The sequence below is a fragment of the Mus caroli genome, unplaced genomic scaffold (assembly GCF_978045245.1).
Source record: "Mus caroli unplaced genomic scaffold, Mus_caroli_1 scaffold_7, whole genome shotgun sequence".
NCBI classification, from domain to species: Eukaryota; Metazoa; Chordata; class Mammalia; order Rodentia; family Muridae; genus Mus; species Mus caroli.
In genome coordinates this window covers 28,514,608-28,535,820 of record NW_028227262.1, presented here as the reverse complement: position 1 = coordinate 28,535,820, position 21,213 = coordinate 28,514,608, and the positions used below count along the sequence as shown (strand labels likewise).

General features: G+C 45.7%; 1 protein-coding gene across 1 annotated transcript in view; it reads left to right on the top strand.

Annotated features, from left to right (window-relative positions):
- The first annotated feature begins 844 nt into the window (after nucleotides 1-844).
- Nucleotides 845-21,213, top strand: part of Ninj2 (ninjurin 2) — a 103,086-nt gene continuing 82,717 nt past the window's right edge. Inside the window, exon 1 of the mRNA XM_021165805.2 lies at nucleotides 845-892. Within this exon, the coding sequence (XP_021021464.2) occupies nucleotides 860-892 (33 nt within the window). The 5' untranslated portion in view covers nucleotides 845-859. The remainder of the gene's footprint in view (nucleotides 893-21,213) is intronic.

The window sequence follows — 21,213 nt, the reverse complement described above, 5'->3', positions numbered from 1 at the left end:
ACCTCCCATTACCCTGAATGGAAATTCTCCCTGGCAGCCATCGTCTACCACACTCACAGACTCCCACCACAGCAGTTTGGATCTAAAACAGGTCTAGGAACAAGACAAAAGTGTTTTAGGTTCTAAGGTAAACAGAAAAAATAATCAGTTTCCAAAAAAAAAGTCTGACTGTTGTAGCTCTCTTTTATAAGTGAGGGGAATGCTGCCTGGCCTGGTCAAGAGGATTTGAAGGTGCAGCGTCCCCCTGCGCTCTCAAAGCTCTGTCTTGCTCAGAGAAGGCGAAGGTATCAATTTGTATTACTGACCTTGTAGCTTTGCATCCTACCTGGTAAACTACTCACTCCTTTCTCCTTCTCTTAGGAACGGAGGGCACAAACAGAACAAGGGAGAGGAAGGGAGAAACCTTGGAACCTCATGTCTTGGGATTGCGCTGACCCATCCCATGATTGGTGACCTGACACCCTACTCTGAGCAACTAGTGTGCTGTGTGAAAACCCCATTAGAGCTGTCCTCCAATTTCCTTGCTAAACATGCAGAATTATGTTTTCAGTAGCAAACCTAACTGCCTCAAAGCAGGCAGGCGCCAGTCACCTCAGATGGCCTGGCTGGGACTAGAGGGACAACTCAAAAGGCCACCTCTCAATATGCCACATGCAGGGCAGACACTCGTACACATGTGCGCCTCCCCCCAGGGGCTGAGGCCTAGCCAAGCATCCCACATGCACGGATGAATAGCTGGTCTGTCTTGCAGCAACGCTGTCTCCCACCTCAGAAGAGCCATAAGCCCAGACTGCCCAGCTGAAAAATCCACGCAAACTGCTGACACTCGGAGGGTGGCAAGTGGCCCCAGGGCAGCAAGATGGAGTCAGACCGAGAAACCATTCACCTTCAAGTAAGTTCTGTGGGAAGCCAAAAGGGGTGGGGGGATCCTGGGAGCGGTTGTGAAGGCGGTGTTGATAGCCATCCCGACCTCTACTCTCTCTCTTCCTCACCCCCTTCTCTGAACACACTGGCCTTTGCTCTTTAGTCCCATTTTGTTACCCCTGGCTGGTTCCTCACATGTCGTTAGACATGTGAAAAGTGGATTGTTTCAATTCCTCTCAGCCTCTGCTTCCTCTAGTCAAAGAGTTAATAAGATCTGTGTTATCAGAAAATGATTTCATATTCTGGGCAGTGCTTTCCCCCCAAACCCTGGCACAGTGACTGCTACATGAGAGCTGCCTGGCTGGCTGTCCCCTCAGAGACAAGAAAATACAAAGCTGGGGTTTAGAGAGAGCAAAAGAGGCAAGTGGCCAACTCTATATTTTCATAGGTTGGAAAAACCTAAACTTTTCTGAGACCTGAGTCTATAAGGCTCTCTTATGTGGGACAGACAGTGTCTCATTCAGGCAACAGCAACATGAGGTAGGCAACCACATACTAGGAAGAGACAGTCAGGTGTCCTGCCCTTGATGCTACAGGCTTGGAAGGCACTAGAAAAAATGGAAGGTTCTAGCAAGGGCAGAGAGCCAATCAGGCAGAGTAGCATCAGCTGTAAGTTGCATGTTAACTTTTCCAAGAGTCAGACAAGTAAACGGTAGAAAAGGACTTTCTAAAAAATCCTTTTTAGATTTATCTTTGGGTTTATAAGTATTTTGCCTGTATCTGTATCTGCGCCACATGCATGCCTGGTGCCTGTGGACATCAGAGGACAGTGCTGGGTTTTTAGGAACTGGGATTATGGATGGTCATGAAGCACCACATGGTTGCTGGGAACTGATGGGAATTGACCCCAGATCCTCAATGCAAGAGCAACAGTGCCCTGAACCACGGAGCCATCTTTCTAGCCCTCAGGAAAGGACTTTTAAGATCAAGAATGTTTGATACCAAAACATGATCTTTAGACTAAACACAAGCCCCCAAACTAGTATATGCTTGACCTGAGCTGGAGAGATTGGTTAGCTTCCTGCTCTTGTGGAAGATGTGAGTTTGCCATTGTGGATACTCAGGGCCTCCCACAGGCTCAGCACATACTCTGTCTCTCTGCTGCATCCTCTCTACTTTTGGAATGCATTTAGAGCAGGTTTAAGTTCATAGTACACTTAAAGGAACAGGGAACTCCCGAAAAAAAACCCTGTCCTTACACATGCAAAGTACGTTCCCCAACTAGAACCTACCGTCCATCCATCAAAGTGTCCACTGTGAGTCAGCACAAATCCACCCGTTTCCACCCCTACAGTACCACAGTTACTTCCCCACCAACCCATTTACCCTTCCCAGGCCCTGAGAATCACCAATCAGGTCTCTTCCAGTTTTACCTCTTCTAGTACCATCATATCATTGAGATTAAACAAATTAGACTTTTCAGTTTGGCTTCCCTCACTTAGCAACCTAAGATTTCTCCATGTCTTGACAGCTTATTTGTTTGTGTATGTATCTGGAGGAGTTCATACATGTAGTGGTTGCATGTGCACACGTATGTGAGTGCACAGAGAGGGCTGAGGACAATCTGTGATATCATTCCTCTGGTGCTGCTCACTTTTTGTTTGGAACAGGGTCTCTGATTGGCTAGCCAGTGGGACATGGCTCTGTCCATCTCCTCAATGCTGGGACTCTAAGCACACGTCACCATGATAAGGTTTTGTTGTTGTTGAAGTGAGTTCTGGGGATTGAACTCTGGTCTTTGTGCTTGAGAGGCAAGTACTTTCCCCGCTGAGCCATCTTGAAGCTCTAGCATAGCTCTTTTCAGGACTGGGTAACAGTCCAGTGCCTGGATTTGCTGGTTTATTCCTTTGCTTTTCTTTTTCTTTCCTTGTCCTTTATTCTATTCTTTCCCATCCCCTCCCCAAATGACCCCCATCCCAGCCATTTCCTCTCTATATCGCCTAGGCTGGCCTTAAACGTTGGCAGTCCTTCTGCATAGGCTTCCTATGTTCTGGGAGGATAGACATGGACCATCATAACTAACAGTTCATTTACCTTTAGATATTTTCCTCAGCATACACTAATTGTATAAAACACTGAGTTTCACTGTGAGATTACTACATGTATACAATAGGTTTTGATCATATTAACTCCCATTGCTCTCTGTATCTCCCTCTCCACAACACACACACACACACACACACACACACACACACTGGCTTCCTTCCTCTTTCCAAACACAATTGACTGTATTTGTGTGTATTTATTTGTGGGCTCCACTGCCCCACTGATCTGTTCTTTTGCCAATAGCATATTGTCTCCCTCTCTATAGATTTATAGTGACTCTTGAGTTTCCTTGATATAAGTCTCCCTCTTGTTTTCTTCCAACATTGTATAATTAGCTGGTCTAGACCTAGGTGTTTGCCTCTACATATACACTGTAGCCATATTGCTGATAGCTAGAGATTTTTTATTTTGTCTGGGATTGTTGTGAATCCGTAGATCAAACTGAGAAGACCTGACATGTTTACAACAATGAATCCATCTTCCTGTGTCAAGTTTGATTTCAATCAGCTGGACATAGTAGCAAATAACTGAGGTCAGTCTGGGGCAAAAGACACACCCTGCCTGAAAAACAGAGCAAAGGCTGTAAACCTGTCTCAGTGGTCATGCTTTCATCTAGCACGTGTGAGGCCCTACGTTCAATGGTTAGCACCAGGGAGAGGGGAAAACTGAGCAGCAGGAATGTCTTCATGGGTAAAGAGCTTGCCGTGCAGTCGTGAGGACCTGAGTTCAAATCCCTAGACTCCACCGAAAGCCAGGCATGGTAGAATCTGCTCTCCTAGTGCTTCTATGGTGGGATGAGAGACAGAGACAGACTCATCCCTAGACGTCCATGGGTCAGCTAGCCCCAGGTGCAGTGCCAGACAACTGAGATCCAGCTCCAAATAAGGCGAAAGGTGAAAATCCAAATCCAAGGGAGCCCTCTGATCACACACACACACACACACACGAGAGAGAGACAGAGATGTTGACTTCTACTCTGTACTTTTTAATTATTCTTTTTTCAGCTTACATTCATTTAATTGCTCTTATTTTCTATTTAATTGGGGAGTTTATTGTTTGCTCTTTTTGCTTTGTTTTGTTAAGACAGGTTTTATATAGCTCAGACTATCATCAGTCTCCCTGTGCATCTAAGGCTTGAACTCCTGATCTTCCTGGTTTGTGAATGTTTTGTTTTAGTGCATGTACACATTCGTGCATGAGTGTGTGAATGTGTGTGTGCATGCATGTGTGCATGAGTGTGTGTGTGCACGTGTGTACATGCGTGTATGTGCGTGTATGTGTGTGTGTACATGCGTGTATGTGTGTGTGCATGCGTGTATGTGTGTGTGTACATGCGTGTATGTGTGTGTGCATGCGTGTATGTGTGTGTGTGTGCATGCGTGTATGTGCGTGTGCATGTGTGTGTGCTTGCTTGTGTTCCACAGGGTCGTACGGTGCACAAGATTACCTTGAGCTTCCTCTCTTCCTGTCTTAGCTTCCCACAGCCTAGGCTTAAGGGAGTTTGTTATTGCGGATCCCCTGTTCTTTGTCTTCTTTCTTAATTTAGAAGTGTAGATTACTGGTTCTAGATGTTTCTTCTTTTCTAGTATCCACGTTTAGCCCTCTAATTTTTCCCTCTGAACACTGACTTTGTTCCGTCCCACAAACTGTGATAAATTTTGTCTTATTTTATTTAGTTCAAAGTACTTTAAATCTCTTAGAATGTCTTCATTTTGAATACATTCCCCAAAGTGTGCTGGTTAATCTCCGATTTGTGGACTTTCCTGGAAGTTCTGTAACTGATTTCCGGTCTGTTTTCACTTTTGTCTAGTAACGGGCATCACATGATTTCTGTTTTTGTTTTTTGATTTTGTTTGTTTTTGTTTTATGATAAGGTCTCTCTACATAGACATGTCGGTCCTGGAACTCACTCTATAGACCAGGTTGGCCTCAAACTCATGAAGATCCACCTGCCTTTGCCTCCCCAGTGCTGAGACTAAAGACCATGATTTCTATCTTCAAATAATTATAAAGATGTGCGTTATAGCTCAGAATGTGACCAGAGTTCTCCACGGGACCTTGAGCAGAGAATGTGATCCTGCTGTTGTAATGAAGTAGACATCTGTAGATGTAGGTCCTACCCAGCTGCTGCTGCTGGTTGGCTTAACTCCCCCGCCCCCGGCCTATCTCAAGCTCCCTGCTGAATATGCCCATTTCTGAAAGAGGACTCTCCAGGATCCCCTATAATATGAGCATCATCCACTTCCCTTTGCATTTCTGTGAGTTTTGCTTCACGTAGTTTGATGTATATGAAGGGTTCTCCGCACTGGGCCCAGTGGCATAGGCCTACTCAGGACAATGAAGTAGGGGTCATTTCTCAGGCCATCTGCCTTGCTTTTTGAAATAAGGTCTCTCGCTGGTCTGGGGCTCACACATTGGCTGGGGTGTTTGGTCAGAAAGATATGTGATTGTTTTCTCTCCAGTGCTGGACTGTCCCTGTGCCACTGCCTTCAGCTTTTACAGTGGATTCTGGAAATTAAACCCAAGTCTCCATCTTTACACACAGGAAGTGTCTTCCTGACTAAGCTGCGTCCTTAGCCTCTCTCTTTGTTTTTTAACTGATGCATTTAGGCTATTGCTATTAAAAATGATTTCTAAAAATGAGGTCGGGCAGTGACGGCCCACACCTTTAATCCCAGCATTCGGGAGTCAGAGGTAGGTGGGTCTCTGAGTTTGAGGCCAGCCTGGTCTACAGAGTTCCAGGACAGTCAGGACTACACAGAGAAACTCTGTCTCATGCCTTCCCCACACCCCAGGTTTTTTGAAAGATAATAAAAATGAAGTTTTCTTTTTACCTTCTTTTATTTCTTTGGAGTTGTTGCACTTGTTGATATATTTATTTTTCTTCCCATCATGCTGAAATCAAACCAAGGATCTCACAAGTACTGTAGATCTGAGCCCTCCAGCCCTCTACTTTCTTTCAATAGATGTGAGCTTTTGGCTTCTTTTCCTTTCTTTTCTTTTTTTTTTTTTTCTTCTTCTTTTTTTTTTCTTCTTTACATTGTTTATTCCATGTATTTTTTTTCTTTTTTTTTCTTTTCTTTTTCTAAATAACTTTTGAAAGTCAAGTCTACTGTAACAACCTCCCTCAGTTTTGTGTATCTGAGCTCTGAGACAGCATCTTTGTCTTGGGCCTTGCCTATGCTGGCCAAGCGAGCCTATGCTAGCCCTCAGTAAGTCGCACCTCTCGACTCCACCCCTTTTTATATTAAACTCTTTATTAAACTTCTGTACTCACTCTTCAAAGAGATCAGAGAAATGATGGCATTCAGAAGTAAAATCCCGCGTAGTCTTCAGGAGGTAAACTGTCTCGAGGTCAGCAATAAGAAGATATTTCTACGCACACTTACCAGCTGATTCAAGTTTGGTTTCTGCTGACACTGTGTGGAACACCCAGGACGGTTTATTGCTCTGTAACCTGCTTCCTTGCCTTTTTAGTAACTGACGGGGGGGTAATCATCGTCTTGACTTGTAGCTGCTATGAATTCTTTCATCGAGATATTATCCCGTTCATGGTGTTGCTGTGAGGCTGAGACTGTGCAGTGCTTTCTTGCTTCCAGTGATACATATTCCCTTTAACTTCTCCACTGTGCTCCGTAGGTTGGTCAGTCTCTCTCTCTCTCTCTCTCTCTCTCTCTCTTTCTTTCTTTTTTTTTTTTGGGGGGGGGTGTTTTTTCGAGACAGGGTTTCTCTGTGTAGCCCTGGCTGTCCTAGAACTTACTTTGTAGACCAGGCTGGCCTTGAACTCAGAAATCTGCCTGCCTCTGCCTTCTAAGTGCTGGGATTAAAGGTGTGTGCCACCACCACCCAGCTTGTTTTTTTTGTTTGTTTTTGTTTTTTTTAATTTGTTTATTTCATGTATGTGAGTACACTGTCGCTGTCTTCAGACACACCAGAAGAGGACATCAGATCCCGTTACAGATGGTTGTGAGCCACTATGTGGTTGCTGGGAATTGAACTCAGGACCTCTGCAAGAGCAGTCAGTGCTCTTAACAGCTGAGCCATCTATCTCTCCAGCCCTTGGTTTTTTGTTTTTGTTTTTTTTTTTTTTTTTTTTTTTTTTTTAGGCAAGGTCTCACGTATCTTAAGCTAGTCTAGAGTTCCCTATGGAGCTGAGGATGACCTTGACCTTCTACCCCTCCCCCTCTACTTCTTGAGGGGCAGAACTACAGGTGAGCACCACCAAGCCCAGTTTTCTGTGGTGCGGGGGAACCTGGGGCTTTGTGCATGCTAGGCAAGCACTCTACTAGCTGACTTGCACCTCCAGCACAGCCACTGTGTTCTCGAAGGCATTTCTGCAGGCTGCTATGCTGTTTCTTTGTTGGCATATGCCTTTTATTCTGTTCTAACAAATCACACATCTCGGCTCTACTGTCATTTGCATATTTGGAGAATGTTCCCCCTCGTTCATCTCGCTTTCCAAAAATTCTGTTTCCTGTACACTGGATTATAGACACTGACTGAAGTCGAATTCCTACTTACAGTTTAGATATTCACGCTTGGTGGACTTAAAATTCAGGTCATCCTGTATAATCTTTTTTTTAAGGTTTTTTTTTTATTTTATGTGTATGAATGCTTTGCCTACATGTACGTATGCCATATGCATGCCATGTCTGAAGTCCAGGGTTTAGAAGAGGGTATCAGGTCCCCTGTAACTGGAGTTACAGATGGCTGTGAGCTGCCATGTGGATGCTGGGAACTGAACCTTAGTTCTGCAAAGGCAGCAAGCGCTCTTAGCCATGGAGCCATCTCTTCAGAGCCATCCCGTATCATCTTTAGCTGCTGGTCTGTGGGAGAAGACCTCTGTCTTAAGCAGCTGACATTGATGGTTGGTTGCTCGAGAGCCTTCCGTTTCAGGCCTTGACTCTGAGCTTCCTCAAGTCTCTAGAAAAATGACTTCATTTTCCCTCTTTTATTTTTAACCTCTTACTCACTTCTCTGTGGCGGTCCTCTAGATCCATGTCCAGGTGTCTGCTTTCTTCACTGAACTTAGACTTCTTGTGTCTGTTGACCCTTTCTCCCTGTGGGCTGTTTCTTGGTTCTCTTGGAAACCGGCTTCATTAATGTTCCCTCCTTATGCTTTGTTTTCTGGGTCACTTGATCTTGGTGGCACTCTCTCAACCAGGCAAGCTTTTCACGCAGCAGCATGGCCTCCTACGGTACACAGGAGCGTGCTAGCCCAGGTTCCATGGCTGCCTAGTTTTCACCCTAATTCTATCTTAATTCTTTCAACAGGTTGAGGTCATTATTGATAGTTAACTTGTTTCGTGGGACACACATATTTTGATAATGCGATTAGCTTATTTGTTTTCTTGTATAGTTTATTCCTCTACACTTCTAATTTTTTCATCTGTCATTCAGTAAATAAGAGTATGACACCATACCTTATGTTTCTCAGCCATTTGAAACTTTATTCGTATTGTAATCATTCACTCTCTGCTTCAGTGTTGGTGTCAAGCTCGTTTATACTAATGTGTTGTAGTCTGCTGGTTATTTCTGAAACCTTCACTACTTTCAGTTTATTTATTATTACTATTGTATGTGTGTGCATGCATGACGTGTGTACAGGAGCGTGCGTACCATGGTGTGATTGTGCAGGACTCGGGACAGCTCTGTGGAATTGGTTTTCTCCTTTGCCTTTACCTGGGGCGCAGGAATTGAATTCTGGTGGTCTAGCTTTTGAGGCAGGTAAGTGCCTTTACCTACTGAGCCGTCTTGATGGTCTTACGCTTTCATTTCAACAGGGTCGCCTGTGTGCCATAGTGCAGTAGTGCAAACGTGGGGAGCAGAGGGCAGCTTTCAGGAGTCACTTCTCTTCCATTTTGTGGGTCTCAGGGATCAAACTCAGGTCATTAGCCTTGGTGCCAAGAGCCTTTACCCACTGAGCCACCTCTGCCCTTCTGAGTACCTTAAATATTTCACTGTACTGTCTTTTGGGACTCTTCATCTTTAATTTTCTGAAACCTTTCTTTCTCCTGCCTAGAGTTCTCTGCTTCTTGGGTCTATGATTCGATAGCATCGGAGGTCTGCTTGAGGGATTATTCAGTCAGCATTGACTTGACTGTGTCTTCTGTCCCTTCCTTCTTCCCCAGATGCACATCCACATTGGCTGCAGCTGCCACGCGGTCTTTGGCTTTTCTCGCTGGCCGTTTCTGTTCTTTGTTTTCAGTTTGGAGCGTTTCTATAGACACATCCTAGAGCTCAGAAACGTTTTCCTTAGACATGTCACCCACACACAAGCCTGGCAATGACCGTCTGTCTTTCCATTCCTGGGCTTGGCATCTTTACTGTTTCTTCTTGATTCTTGTTGTCCCCTCATCTTTTTTTAAAGTGTGTGTGTGTGCATGCCGTAAATTTTTATTATATACAATCTTGATAGATTGGTGTTATTTTTTTCACGTGTAATGAGACATTATCTCCCGATATTCTAAGCTTACATCTTTCATTTCCTTTTTGGTGCTGGGAATAAAACCGGAGGCCTTGAACCTGCTAGGCACTTTATCACTGAGCCTCGCCCCAGCCCCTTCTTGGATTTCTTTCTCTCCGCTTTACTATCACTCAGTCTTTGCTTGTTCTCTGTCTGCTTGAGAGTCCTTAGCACATCTTAGATAAATTCTTGGTCGAATAAGTTTAACACCCCTGTCATGTCTGATTCTGGCATCTTGTTCAATCTCTTTAAACCGTGCCTTTATAAACTCTTGATACATAGATATGATGTATCGGGCAAAAAGAATGTTGTAAATAGACAGTTATTGTTGTGGTAAGGAATGGTAGGCTTTAGGGGGGTTGATGGTCCTCGATGATGGGCCTTCCTGAGCTTCTGTGATCTTTAGAAATGCTTGCCAACCCTCCCATCCCTGACTTCTTATGTGGGACAAAATGGCCAACGTGCACTACAGTGGGTACTTTCTTTCCTTGAGTCAGCTAGGCTGTGATAATAAGCTTAGGCTGTGGTTAATAACGTCACTTGAGAACAGACCACATTTAAAGAAGTAAATCCTCTGTTATTTCAAGATGGTTTTGTTCCCATTATCCTTGCAGGCTGGGGGTTTTCTTACAGCATTTACTCTGAGCGCTTACTGGGACTCCTAGAGGTAAAATGCACAAAGTATTTTCCTCACCTTCAGTGGGCTCCTGGCATTGTGACTCTGAGACATATCCCTCTGCCTCCAGTGCTTCACCTCCGGCAGTCAGCTCCCACCCTGCCCTACCCCACCCTACACTATCCCAGAGTCTGCTCTGCTTGGCCATGATACCCTATGTCCATCTGCCTGCCCCTCCAGCTTGAGGGGTTTGCTTTCCCTGTTTGCCCACCTCTCTTCCAGAGCCAAGAAGAGATGTAGACTCTTCAGCTGTATAACTGTTGCTTGTCCCATCAGAGTGGTGTCTTTCAAACTTCTTATATGCAGAACCAAAAACTAGAGTCTCTCTCTTTTCAAGTGGGAGCTCCAGAACCAAGTTGGGAATATGCATGAAGAGACTGTAACATGCTGGATGGTGGTGGTGGTGCACGCCTTTGATCCCAGCACTTGGGAGGCAGGGGGAGGCAGACCAGAGTTCAAGGCCAGCCTGGTCTATAAGAGCAAGTTCCAGGACAGCCAGGGCTACACAGAGATATCCTGCCTCAAGAAAAAAACAACAAACAAAGAAAAACAAGAGAGAGGGCGGGAGGTTCTAGGTTCAGTCTAAGAATATAATAATTACTCAGATATTCAAGGATGTTGATTGAGATTTTTAGGGGTAAATAAATAGTTAAATGCAGACTGTTGCAGCTATGAGTAGATATATTTTTTTTTAATTTGAAGAATATTTAAACGAAGACTGTTCTAGTTTGGTTTCTGTTGCTGTGATAAACACCATGAACAGAAGGACCTTGGGGAGGGAAGGCTTGGTTTTAGCTTATTGCCTACAGTCCGTGGTTGACGAAGGCCAAAGCAAGGACTCAAGAAAGAAATAATCCCAGAAGCAGAAACCACAGAAGAACTAGACTTCCTGGCTTGCTTCCAGACTCCCATTCAGTTATCTTTCTTATCTGACCCAAGACCATAGTGGACTGAGTCCTCCCACATCAATCAACAGTCAAGAAGAGGCCCCAATTGGGGGGTGGGGGGTGGCGAGAGAGATGGCTCAGTGGTTAAGAGCACTGACTTTTCTTCTGGAGGTCCTGAGTTCAAATCCCAGTACCCACATGGTGGCTCACAACCATCTGTAATGGGATCTGATGCCTTCTTTTGTTGTGTCTGGAGAGACTGACAGTGTACTCACACACATAAAATAAATAAATAATTCTAAAAGAAGAAGGAGGAGGAAGAAGAGGAGGGGGGAGGGGGAGAGGAAGAGGAGGAGGAGAGGCCTCACAGGCATGCATGCCCACAGGCCAACTGATGGAGGCAACCCTCAGTTGATGCTTTCTCTTCTACATATGTCAAGTTAACAACCAAGACTACCCACCACAAATACCAAAGAGCTAATTGTACATTAAGAAAAAAAAGGACATAGAACTGGATAAACATTTAGTCTTCAATGCCTTCAGAAATCATGAATAACAAATATGCATGTCAGCATTGGCCAAGGTGCTCACCGGCCGTTTCTAGACTGTGGGTTTACGGGTGACTCACTTCTCTCTTTTCTCTTCTCTTCTCTTCTCTTCTCTTCTCTTCTCTTCTCTTCTCTTCTCTTCTTATCTTTTCTTTTCCTTTTTTTCTTTTTATTTCATTTGCAAATTTTCTACCAATAAATGATTATACTTAGAACAGAAAATAAAAGGATTTAGTTTTAAAAGGGTTAAAAGTAGATCCATAAATATGGGTCATAGTAAATATACATAAATGTACATACAAACATATTTATTCTGTCTCTGATTACCATAGAAAATAATCAGTTGCCGGGTGTGGTGGTGCACGCCTTTAATCCCAGCACTTGGGAGGCAGAGGTAGGCAGATTTCTGAGTTCGAGGCCAGCCTGGTCTACAAAGTGAGTTCCAGCTATACAGAGAAACCCTGTCTTGAAAAACCAAAAAAGAAAATAATCAGTTGACTAATTTTGTGGATAAGATGCCATCTCCTTTCCAATGGTGGTTCCACTTTTTAACAGTTGTACATAGCACCACTTTTGTGTGTATGTGTGTATGTTTGTGTATGTATACGTGTGTATGTATGTGTGTTTCTTTTAGTGTACATATACACGGAGGTCAGAGGATGATACTGGATATCTTCCTCAGTTTCTCTCTATTATACTTTTACATTTTTATTTTAAATTATGTGTGTAACTATGTCTGTGTATATGTTTGTGGGCTTGTACATGAGTGTGCAAATGCCCACAGAGGCCAGAGGTGTCAGATCCTCTGGAGCTGGAGGTGCCTCACAGGGGTGCTGGGGACTAAATTCAGGTCCCTTAAAGAGCGGCAAGTGCTTTTAATTGATGAACCTCCTCTGAGACCTTCTACCTTATTTTTGGATCTTCACTGAGCCCAGAGCATACCTCTTTGTCTAGACTGGCTCTCTAGCAAATCTTAGGGTTTCTTCTGTCCCTGCCTCTCTATTACTGGGATTACAATCATGCACTGTTGCACTCAGCCTTTCTTACCAGGGCTCTAGGGACTGGAGTCAGATCCTCTGGCTTGTGTGGCAAACATTTTACTAACTGAGCCAAACTCTGTAGCAGACAACTCTTGTTTTACACACACACACACACACACACACACACACACACACACACACACACGAGTAGGCTCAATGAATAGACTTTATTTAGTATGCAACACAAGTCAGCAAACCACTGAGTTTCTTCTACATCACACCTACAGAGGGGCCACATCGTACTGGAGGAATAAGCCATGAGTAGTTGGCACCTTGATTTTAGTTCAAACTTATACTTGGTACTTCTAATACAGCAATACAGCGTTTTACTATCACCTAAAGAAAAGTCACTTGTGGGGATGACCAATAGATGAATGGATAAATCATGATTATCCTCAAAGACCCAACATAAACAGCTAGGCAAACAAGATTAGATTTCTTCTGACATAGAAACATTCGAGGTGGATTGTTACAAAAGGCGGCTTTTGTTGTGTGAGCTTTGAAGAATGAACATAACTTTGAATAGAGTCAGGGTGTTCTGTGGTCAGAACTGTGAGCCAGAGCTAGAGGAAGGAAAACAAGGAACACACCATGGACGAGTGAGTGCCAGCACTCTGTGGAGAGCTGTGGGCTGTGCATGAGTGAGGAGAAGTGCATGGAAATATTATTATAAAGTTGGTTGAGGAGCAGGAGGAATGACTCAGCACCTGAGAGCATGTACAGATTTTTCGGCAGACCCAGGTTCTGGCACCCAGCACCCACATGGGACAGCTCACAAACACCTGGAAACCTGACTATGGAGGATCCTATGTTTCCTTGGGCACCCACCCTCATGAGCACACACATTCACATGCAAGCATGCACACAATTTTCTTTTGTTGTTGTTATTTTGTTTTGTTTTTCAGAAAATGCCTTCTCTGTTCTGGCTGTCCTGGAACTCCCTCTGTAGACCAGGCTGGCCTTGATCTCAGTGATCTGCCTGCTTCTGCCTCCTGGGTGCTGGGGCCAAAGGCTTTCACCACCATTACCTGGCTATAATTGAAACAAACAGACAAACAAAAAACCCTGGTTGGAAACAATCTTTGAAGACCCAATTTGGTACTGGAGAGATGGCTCAGTGGTTAAGAGCACTGACTATTCTTCTAGAGGTCCTGAGTTCAACTCCCAGCAACCACATGGTGGCTCACAACCATCTGTAATTGGAACTGGTGCTCTCTTCTGCTGTGTCTGAAGACAGCAATAGTGTACTCATATAAATAAAATAAATTAAAAAAAAAAAAAAAGAAGACCCAATTTGGTGTCCTGGCTAAGTGCTACTCTGGGTGTCATGTGGGAATCTGGACAAGAGGAGTGGGTTAGGTTGGGAAGGACATAAGTTGTTTTTATTCTTTCTACATTCCTTCCAGGACCTCTACCTGAACCTTGTACATTCCTTCCAGGACCTCTACCTGAACCTTGTACATTCCTTCCAGGACTATAGTTTCCTGCTTTCTCTTTGGTGTTTTGATACAGAGTCTTGCTGTCTATATCAGAGGGTTTCAAACATGCCATCCTACCAACTAAGCCTCTGAGTATCATAGGCTTGTTACCATCACACCTGACTAAGAGGCAGGAAGCTTAACTGGGCTTTAGAGGTCTCACATATGATCTGTCTCCAATCAGCCACAGCACTGGGCAGGGTATCTGAGTGTAGGAAACAAACCAACTTGATAAACAGTGTCTTGGTGACTTGTTTACTCTTTTTTTTTTTTTTTTTGTGGTGCTTGGGTTGAACGCAGGGCTTTGTGTATGTGAAATATATGTTCTATATCTGAGCCACATGGCAGTCTGGATACTCTATTTGCCATGGATAATGAAAAGCTCTTTCAAATCCACATGCAGTCTAATGCTCTGTCTTAATTATGGTTTCTATTGCTACGATGAAACACTATGACCAAAAGCAATTTGGAGAAGGAAGGGTTCATTTCACTTATACTTCCATATTAAAGTTCATCATCAAAGACAGGGCAAGAACTCAAACAAGGCTGGAACCTGGAGGCAGGAGCTGAGGCAGGGGCCATGGAGGGGTGCTGCTTACTTGCTTGCTCCTCATGACTTGCTCAGCCTGCTTTCTTACAGAACCCAGGATCACCAGCCCAGGGATGGCACCATCCACAGTAAGTTAGGTCCTCCTACATCAATTACTAATGAAGATATAGGCTTGCTTGATCTTATGGAGGCATTTTCTCAATTTAGGTTTCCTCCTCTCAGGTGATTCTACCGCATGGCTAAGGAACTGAAGATCAGCAAGCTCTAGTTACAAGTGCTAGGAGCTGCAAAGTGGCAGGCTGAGACTCAAACCTAAGTTTTCTTTTAATACACCTGGTCTCTGGACAGCATTAACCTTTCATGTAAAGATTGTTAGGAATGTCAAACCAGGTGCCAGACATAGTGCTACACTCTTTTAATACCAACACTTAGGAGGCAGAGGTAGGCATATCTCTGCTAAATTCAGGGCCAGCCAGGACTATGAAGTAAGACCCTGTCTCAAACAAACAAACAAACAGGAGGAGGAGGAGGAGATGTGGACCCAGAGACCCTAGGAATGTGTTCTAGGCTTTGAACCTCCTAATGGAGATTTTTGCTTTCCCAAGGCTTCTAAGACCCAAGATCAATCATGAACTGAAAATATTAAATGGAATATTTCAGAAGTTAACAATCCATAGGGTTTTAATTGTGCCCCTTTCTGAGAAGCATAATGAAACCTCCACTGTGCTACCTGGAATGTCAGTCATCGCTTTGTTCAGCGTCTCTCTTCTGCTCATCCTACCCAACCATGAGTTAATAAGCACCATCTTGGTTACCACATCAGCTACTACAGTGTTGTCATGATTATGTCCAAGGGATCCATGTTTTACTTATAGGAGAATGAAGAGTTCAAGACCAGCCTGGAATATAAAATAGCAAGACTCTCTCTCAGTCAGCAAGACCAAAATTAAGGCAGCTGAGGTGGTACACACCTGACATCCCAGCACTTGGCAAGCAGGAGGGTCAGGCGTTAAAGACCAGCCTTGCCATAGAGCAGGTCTGAGGCCAGTCAGCATACTTGAGACCGTCTTTCAAAAGGAAACAATACACAAAAGTGTAATGGGGTTTGTGCTTGTGATCTGAATGGATAAAGACACCATAGAAAGTGTGCCCTTTAAGTAAGAAGATAAATATTTAGCATACACACACACACACACACACACACACACACACACACACACACACACACGGAAGAAACCATGTACAGGGACTTGAAGACAGAACTTCAAGTATTAGTGGAAGTCTCAGAACCCAGTGACAAAGTGGTGACACTGTTTTAACAAGCCTCTGGTGACTCTGAGGCACAGTGAGGTTTCAGAAGCTCTCTGCTTAAGAGCATGACTAATTGACTGTGGGGGGGAAGATTGGCCTCTCTCCTCAGCTGAAGTGAGCCTGCTCTGGCCCTGGATGAAGCAACCCCACTTAGCAACAGACAGAGAGTGGTCCAGTCCACAACCTGCGCAGCAGCAGATGCCAGGGAGTTGGAGAACACAAAAGACATACATCTTACAAGTCTGAACGTTTTTTGTTTTAGCACCAGGCTCCCCCATCCTGGCACCGAATTTACCTGCCTGCCGCATACCTGTGGGGATTTACACCCACTCTGATGAGAGATAGCTGGGATTCCTCCAGCCTGGGAATGAGGTGTGTTTGACAAGTCGGCCCCACTGGGAAGATTAAGTATAATGAAAGACCCAGGTGTAGATGGATGTCTCTCTCTTGACACCCAGCGCTGTCTCTCAGTTGCTCTGCAAGAGTGAGAGCGACTGAAAGCAGGAGTGGACCTCCCCACCCACGGGGCATGTGGGAACAGACACCCAAGGGATGGGGGACGCTCCTCTCTTCTCCAGAGCATCCCTGAGTGGGATTCTCTGGAGAATTCTTCGTATCCCTGAGTGGTCAGGAGAGCGATATCAGGAAGTAGGCCAGGTAGGAGGGCACAGCACCCCTCACAAATGCAGCCAAGGCTGGACAGGGGAAGCCCCTAGGCTAGACACAGGAGAGAAGACACTGGTCCCCTGTAGAGTTGGACGCCAGGGAAGCAGACGTGTTTCCTCAGATAGAAGGTCAGGTTTTTGTCCTTTTGTTCTTGTCCCTTGCCTTAAGCCATAAATGTGAACTTAGGACACTGTTGCGTGGTCACTGTCAGTTTTCGGTCCTGGTCGGCACACAGCTGCCCTCCACAGCTGCATTTTCTTACAAGTGGGATGCCAGCACTTCAGCTAGGGTACAGGACCTACTATAGGGAACGGGGGAGTTAGGAGAGTTGTACAGAGGCAGGCAGGATATGAGGGGGCAGCGGTCTTGCTGCCCTGAATAGACTCCTCTGCCTGGGGTCCCCACAACCTTCTGCCCAGCTGTGGGATCTTTCACTGCTCTGGCTGTAGACCGCTGGCAGGAGAGCTGGTGAGAAAAGGGTTGCAAAGGCAGTGACTTGACTGCACTGCCTCATAGTTTTGGTAACCCCGCGGGACCCAGATCTGGACAGGACAGGACAGGGTGCTGCTCCAGGTGATCGATCGGGCCAGAGCCTCCTAGGTCGGCAAGGTGGGATAGTTCTACAATCCTGGGCTTTCTCTTCTCCATCATGGAGGAAAGATGGAGCTGGATCGTGTGAGGGTGACTGAAGGGAGATGTGCGGGACTGGGTGGGGTAGGAGAGCAAAGTGGACACAAGCTTTCAGCCCAGTACACTTGAGCTCAGCCTTGCTGGTGACCTCCCAGGTCACCAGGACAGGAAACACTTTCCTGTAGGCCGTGGCCTACGTGCCCCTGGGAGACTGAGAAAGCAGGAAGGAGGAAGAAACCCGGTTACTTTGTCTCCCATTTTCCATGTGACCTGAAGTATTTTTGCCTCCTCCCCGTCAGTCGCAGCCTACCCTCCCACCCCCAGCATCCTGATGTGACCTACTTATCTGCGCCCTTAGAAGGGAGGCTCTCTGGAAGGCATCCCAGACAGGCGTTCCCTCCCTCGGAGTCTCCCGGCAAGCTCTTTAACAAGGAAAATGCAGAGGCTGTAATAGGGGGTGGGGGTGGAGTAGGGATGTTGGGAGGGGTGGGAGGAAAGGTCAGAGGACCAGAGGAGAGGGCTCCAAGGTGCCACTGGTTACCAGGTCCCTTTCAGGCCATGACTGATGGTGTGGACCCAAAGGGACAGAAGCAGTAGGAGAGAGAGAGAGAGAGAGAGAGAGAGAGAGACAGTTCTAGATCTTTTAGGAGTTGTCTATCCGTGGCTCACTGAGCATTTATCTGATCTTTGAGCCTTAGTTTCCTCATCTGTGAAGTGGGGACAATTTTTACTTCAGAAAACTGATGAAAAGTATTCACCCTACCCTCTGCTCTGTTCTACAGACAGACAACTCGATGAGGGACAAGAGGAGCTGTGTGTATCTGACAACGGCTTACAGCTTATTTCTTTTTTTTTTTTTTTTTTTGGTTTTTCGAGACAGGGTTTCTCTGTGTAGCCCTGGCTGTCCTGGAACTCACTTTGTAGACCAGGCTGGCCTCGAACTCAGAAATCCGCCTGCCTCTGCCTCCCAAGTGCTGGGACTAAAGGCGTGCGCCACCACGCCCGGCAGCTTATTTCTAAATACATAGTCTGTGGCAGGGGCTCCACAGTTTACCTCCCTTAATTCTGTGAGGGACATGTTATGTCTTTAATTTTTTTTTTTTTTTAACTTCAGAAAAGATAGGTCATTTGTGCAAAGTCACCATGAGGCAGTTTGAATGTCTCTCTGGATCACGTGGGCTCCAGTCCTTCCCTAGACGACAACTTTATTGGACTTAGTAAGAAAGGGTTTAGCAAAGCTGAGCTTGGCTCAGGCCAGGTGATCTCAGCATTTGGGAGGCTAAGGCAGGAGGATTGCTACAAGTCTAGGGTCAGCCTGGGCTGCAGAGTGGGACTCTGTCTCAAAGTGAGCAGGGGTAGATTTGGCAAAAACCCACACTCCCAGCTCTTAAGTAGATTTAGAAAGCCGAGTCAGGTCGGTGATGGAGAAATCAAAGAATAATAGGATAGTATAATGCTAGCATGTTATGCTAATCTTGGCTCTGAGGAAAGATTCCCTTCTGTGTGGAAGGCAGTAACAGAGAACAGTTTTCTGATGCTGCTGGTAGCTCCCCATGCCCTCAGGGGTGCATCCTAACCCCAGAGCCATGGCTGCTCTGTTTGCTCTACTTGGTTTGTTTTTGTTTTGTTTTAAATCAAATGTATTAAAATACACCCATATTATTCAGTAAATAAAAATTTGTATATAAACCCTTTAAAAGAATTTTTGCTTTGTTTTTTCCTAATTTTCTAAACAGTATTATTTTTTTAAATTGCAAATAAATACAAACAACATACACCAAGATTAATTAGCTTTTTTTTTTTTTTGGATAAAATTTCTCATCAGCCTGGCTTCAAACTCAGCAATCCTCCTGCCACAGCATCCCAAAACTGGGGTTACAGGCATGCACCACACATTGAAAAATGCAGTATTTGAATTCAGGAATTAATTGCAGTGTTCAGTTCTGGCCTGGGGATGTAGCTCAGTGACAGAGTGTTTGCCTAATGTGTGCACAGCCCTACGGTACCATGTAGGCAGCAACGTTTCTCTTTCAGGTTTCAAGTAGACTTGGGGAAGCTCACAGCTCAAGACTTGTTATGCACATTTACCTAGCAGGCGAAATGGCCTGCAAGTAACCCTTGCCCACCTCCCCTGCATGCTAAGCTCCTATAAATACTGTCGCCCCTAATCTAGAAAGTTCTCTCTCTCTACAACTAGATCCCATCCACTGTCACCTCATGGCCCTTGGCTTTTGTTGTACCCCTGAGCACTTGCAAGAGTAACCTTTCAGGAGCCTCATCTATAAAGGGATCCATAGAGGATTAAGGTTACCTTTCGTAGGGTATTAAGTAGCTGTCCAGGAGAGCTTGGTCTCCACCAGTCTGCCTTTAACCAACTCTCACCCAGCTGCTGGAGCCGTGTTTGTCTTCTTAAAACAAAAAACAAAAAACAAAAAAACTGCCTTTTATGTGAGGAATACTCAAGAAAGGAAGGGTTTTTTTTGTTGTTTTTGTTTTTTTCTGAGACAGGGTTTCTCTGTACAGCCCTGGCTGTCCTGGAACTCACTCTGTAGACCAGGCTGGCCTCGAACTCCACCTGCCTCTGCCTCCCGAGTGCTGGGATTAAAGGCGTGCGCCACCACCACCCGGCTTGGAAGTTTTGTTTTTGAAATGGGGTCTTGCTGTCCTGCCCTGGTTTGGTCAGGGGAGACATTTAGTGCGGAGGTTCCTATCTGAACCCAGCCCCTCACTCTGGTGGCATCCTTCCACCACAGAGGGCTACCAATAGAAAAATGAGTAAATGTGGGTACAAAGGTGGAACTAGAGATGCTCTGGGGGCCTTTGGGACCCAGAGCAAGTATTATAAAGCCTCAGGAATGAGCTGGTAATTCAAAATCCAACCCCAGAGTGGCAAAATGGTCTCTGACACCGGACTGTTCCTGTTATCTGAGAGGAAGGGGCTCCAGAAGAGACATGGCAGGGGAATCTCCTCTTTTGGTTAATGACATTAAATAGCTTGTGGGCTTTGGGTGTCACTCAGGGGTAGAACACTTATTTACAGGACCCTGTCTGTGTTCACCTTCAGCCTCAGAAGCAAAGACAACAACAAAAAACAAAACAAAAACAAAAAACCCCAACCAAACAACAAAAAGGATCTTGTGGAAAGAGGTGGCTCAATGTAATACTAACCTATGGGGGACTAAGTGTGTACGTCATATTCCAAGGCCGCCTCCCACCCCTTCTGGAAAGTCCTTTAGCTTTTTTCAGGGAGCTCTGATGTGCCCTCGTTGATGGCCTCCAAGCACACAATGACGCCTGTGGGGGTTTTCGAATGGGGGCTTTTTGCCATCCTGGTATGAAGCTGAGTTAGTCAGAAAAACTCATGCCTTGTCATCCGGATGCCTGCTAGGTAAGGGCCCTGTCACTGAGGTGTCCACAACCCAGTCACGACAGAGCCTCGGTCCTGCAGGCCTAGACCGACTGTACACACTCCAGAGGGCTCTTGTGAAGCTTAGTGGAGGACGTTTGTGAATACAGACCCTGAGCAGAGCTCATTCTGCCTTTATCTAGTTCTGGGGGCCATACATCAAGCAGATCTGGGTGTGAAGGCTGGAACTTTAGCAACTACCAGCATTTCTAGTGTCCCCCTACAAGTCACACAACCAGGTGGGGAGGTGGAGGAGGGGGACGAGACGGGGGAGGGAGGAGAACGAGGCGGGGGGAGGGGGGCGGGCTGGGGACAGCGGGGGATGGGGGGGGAGGAGGGAATGGGAGCGTGCGCACGGTCAGCTGACTGCAGCCGCCGGAGGGAGCACTCCCCAGCCCTCCAGGCCAGGGCTCGAGGCGACTGGCTCCTCCTCTCCTCCGGAGCCAGCCCCTGCACAGCAAACTCCGGAGCTCAGCCCTGCTGCAGGGCTCAGCGGGGTTGTTTCAGTTCCCTTTTTCGCAGAAGAGGAGTTCATGGTTTCCTGCTGAGTTTCCCCCCCAAGGCTTCCCTTCTGTTACAGCTACT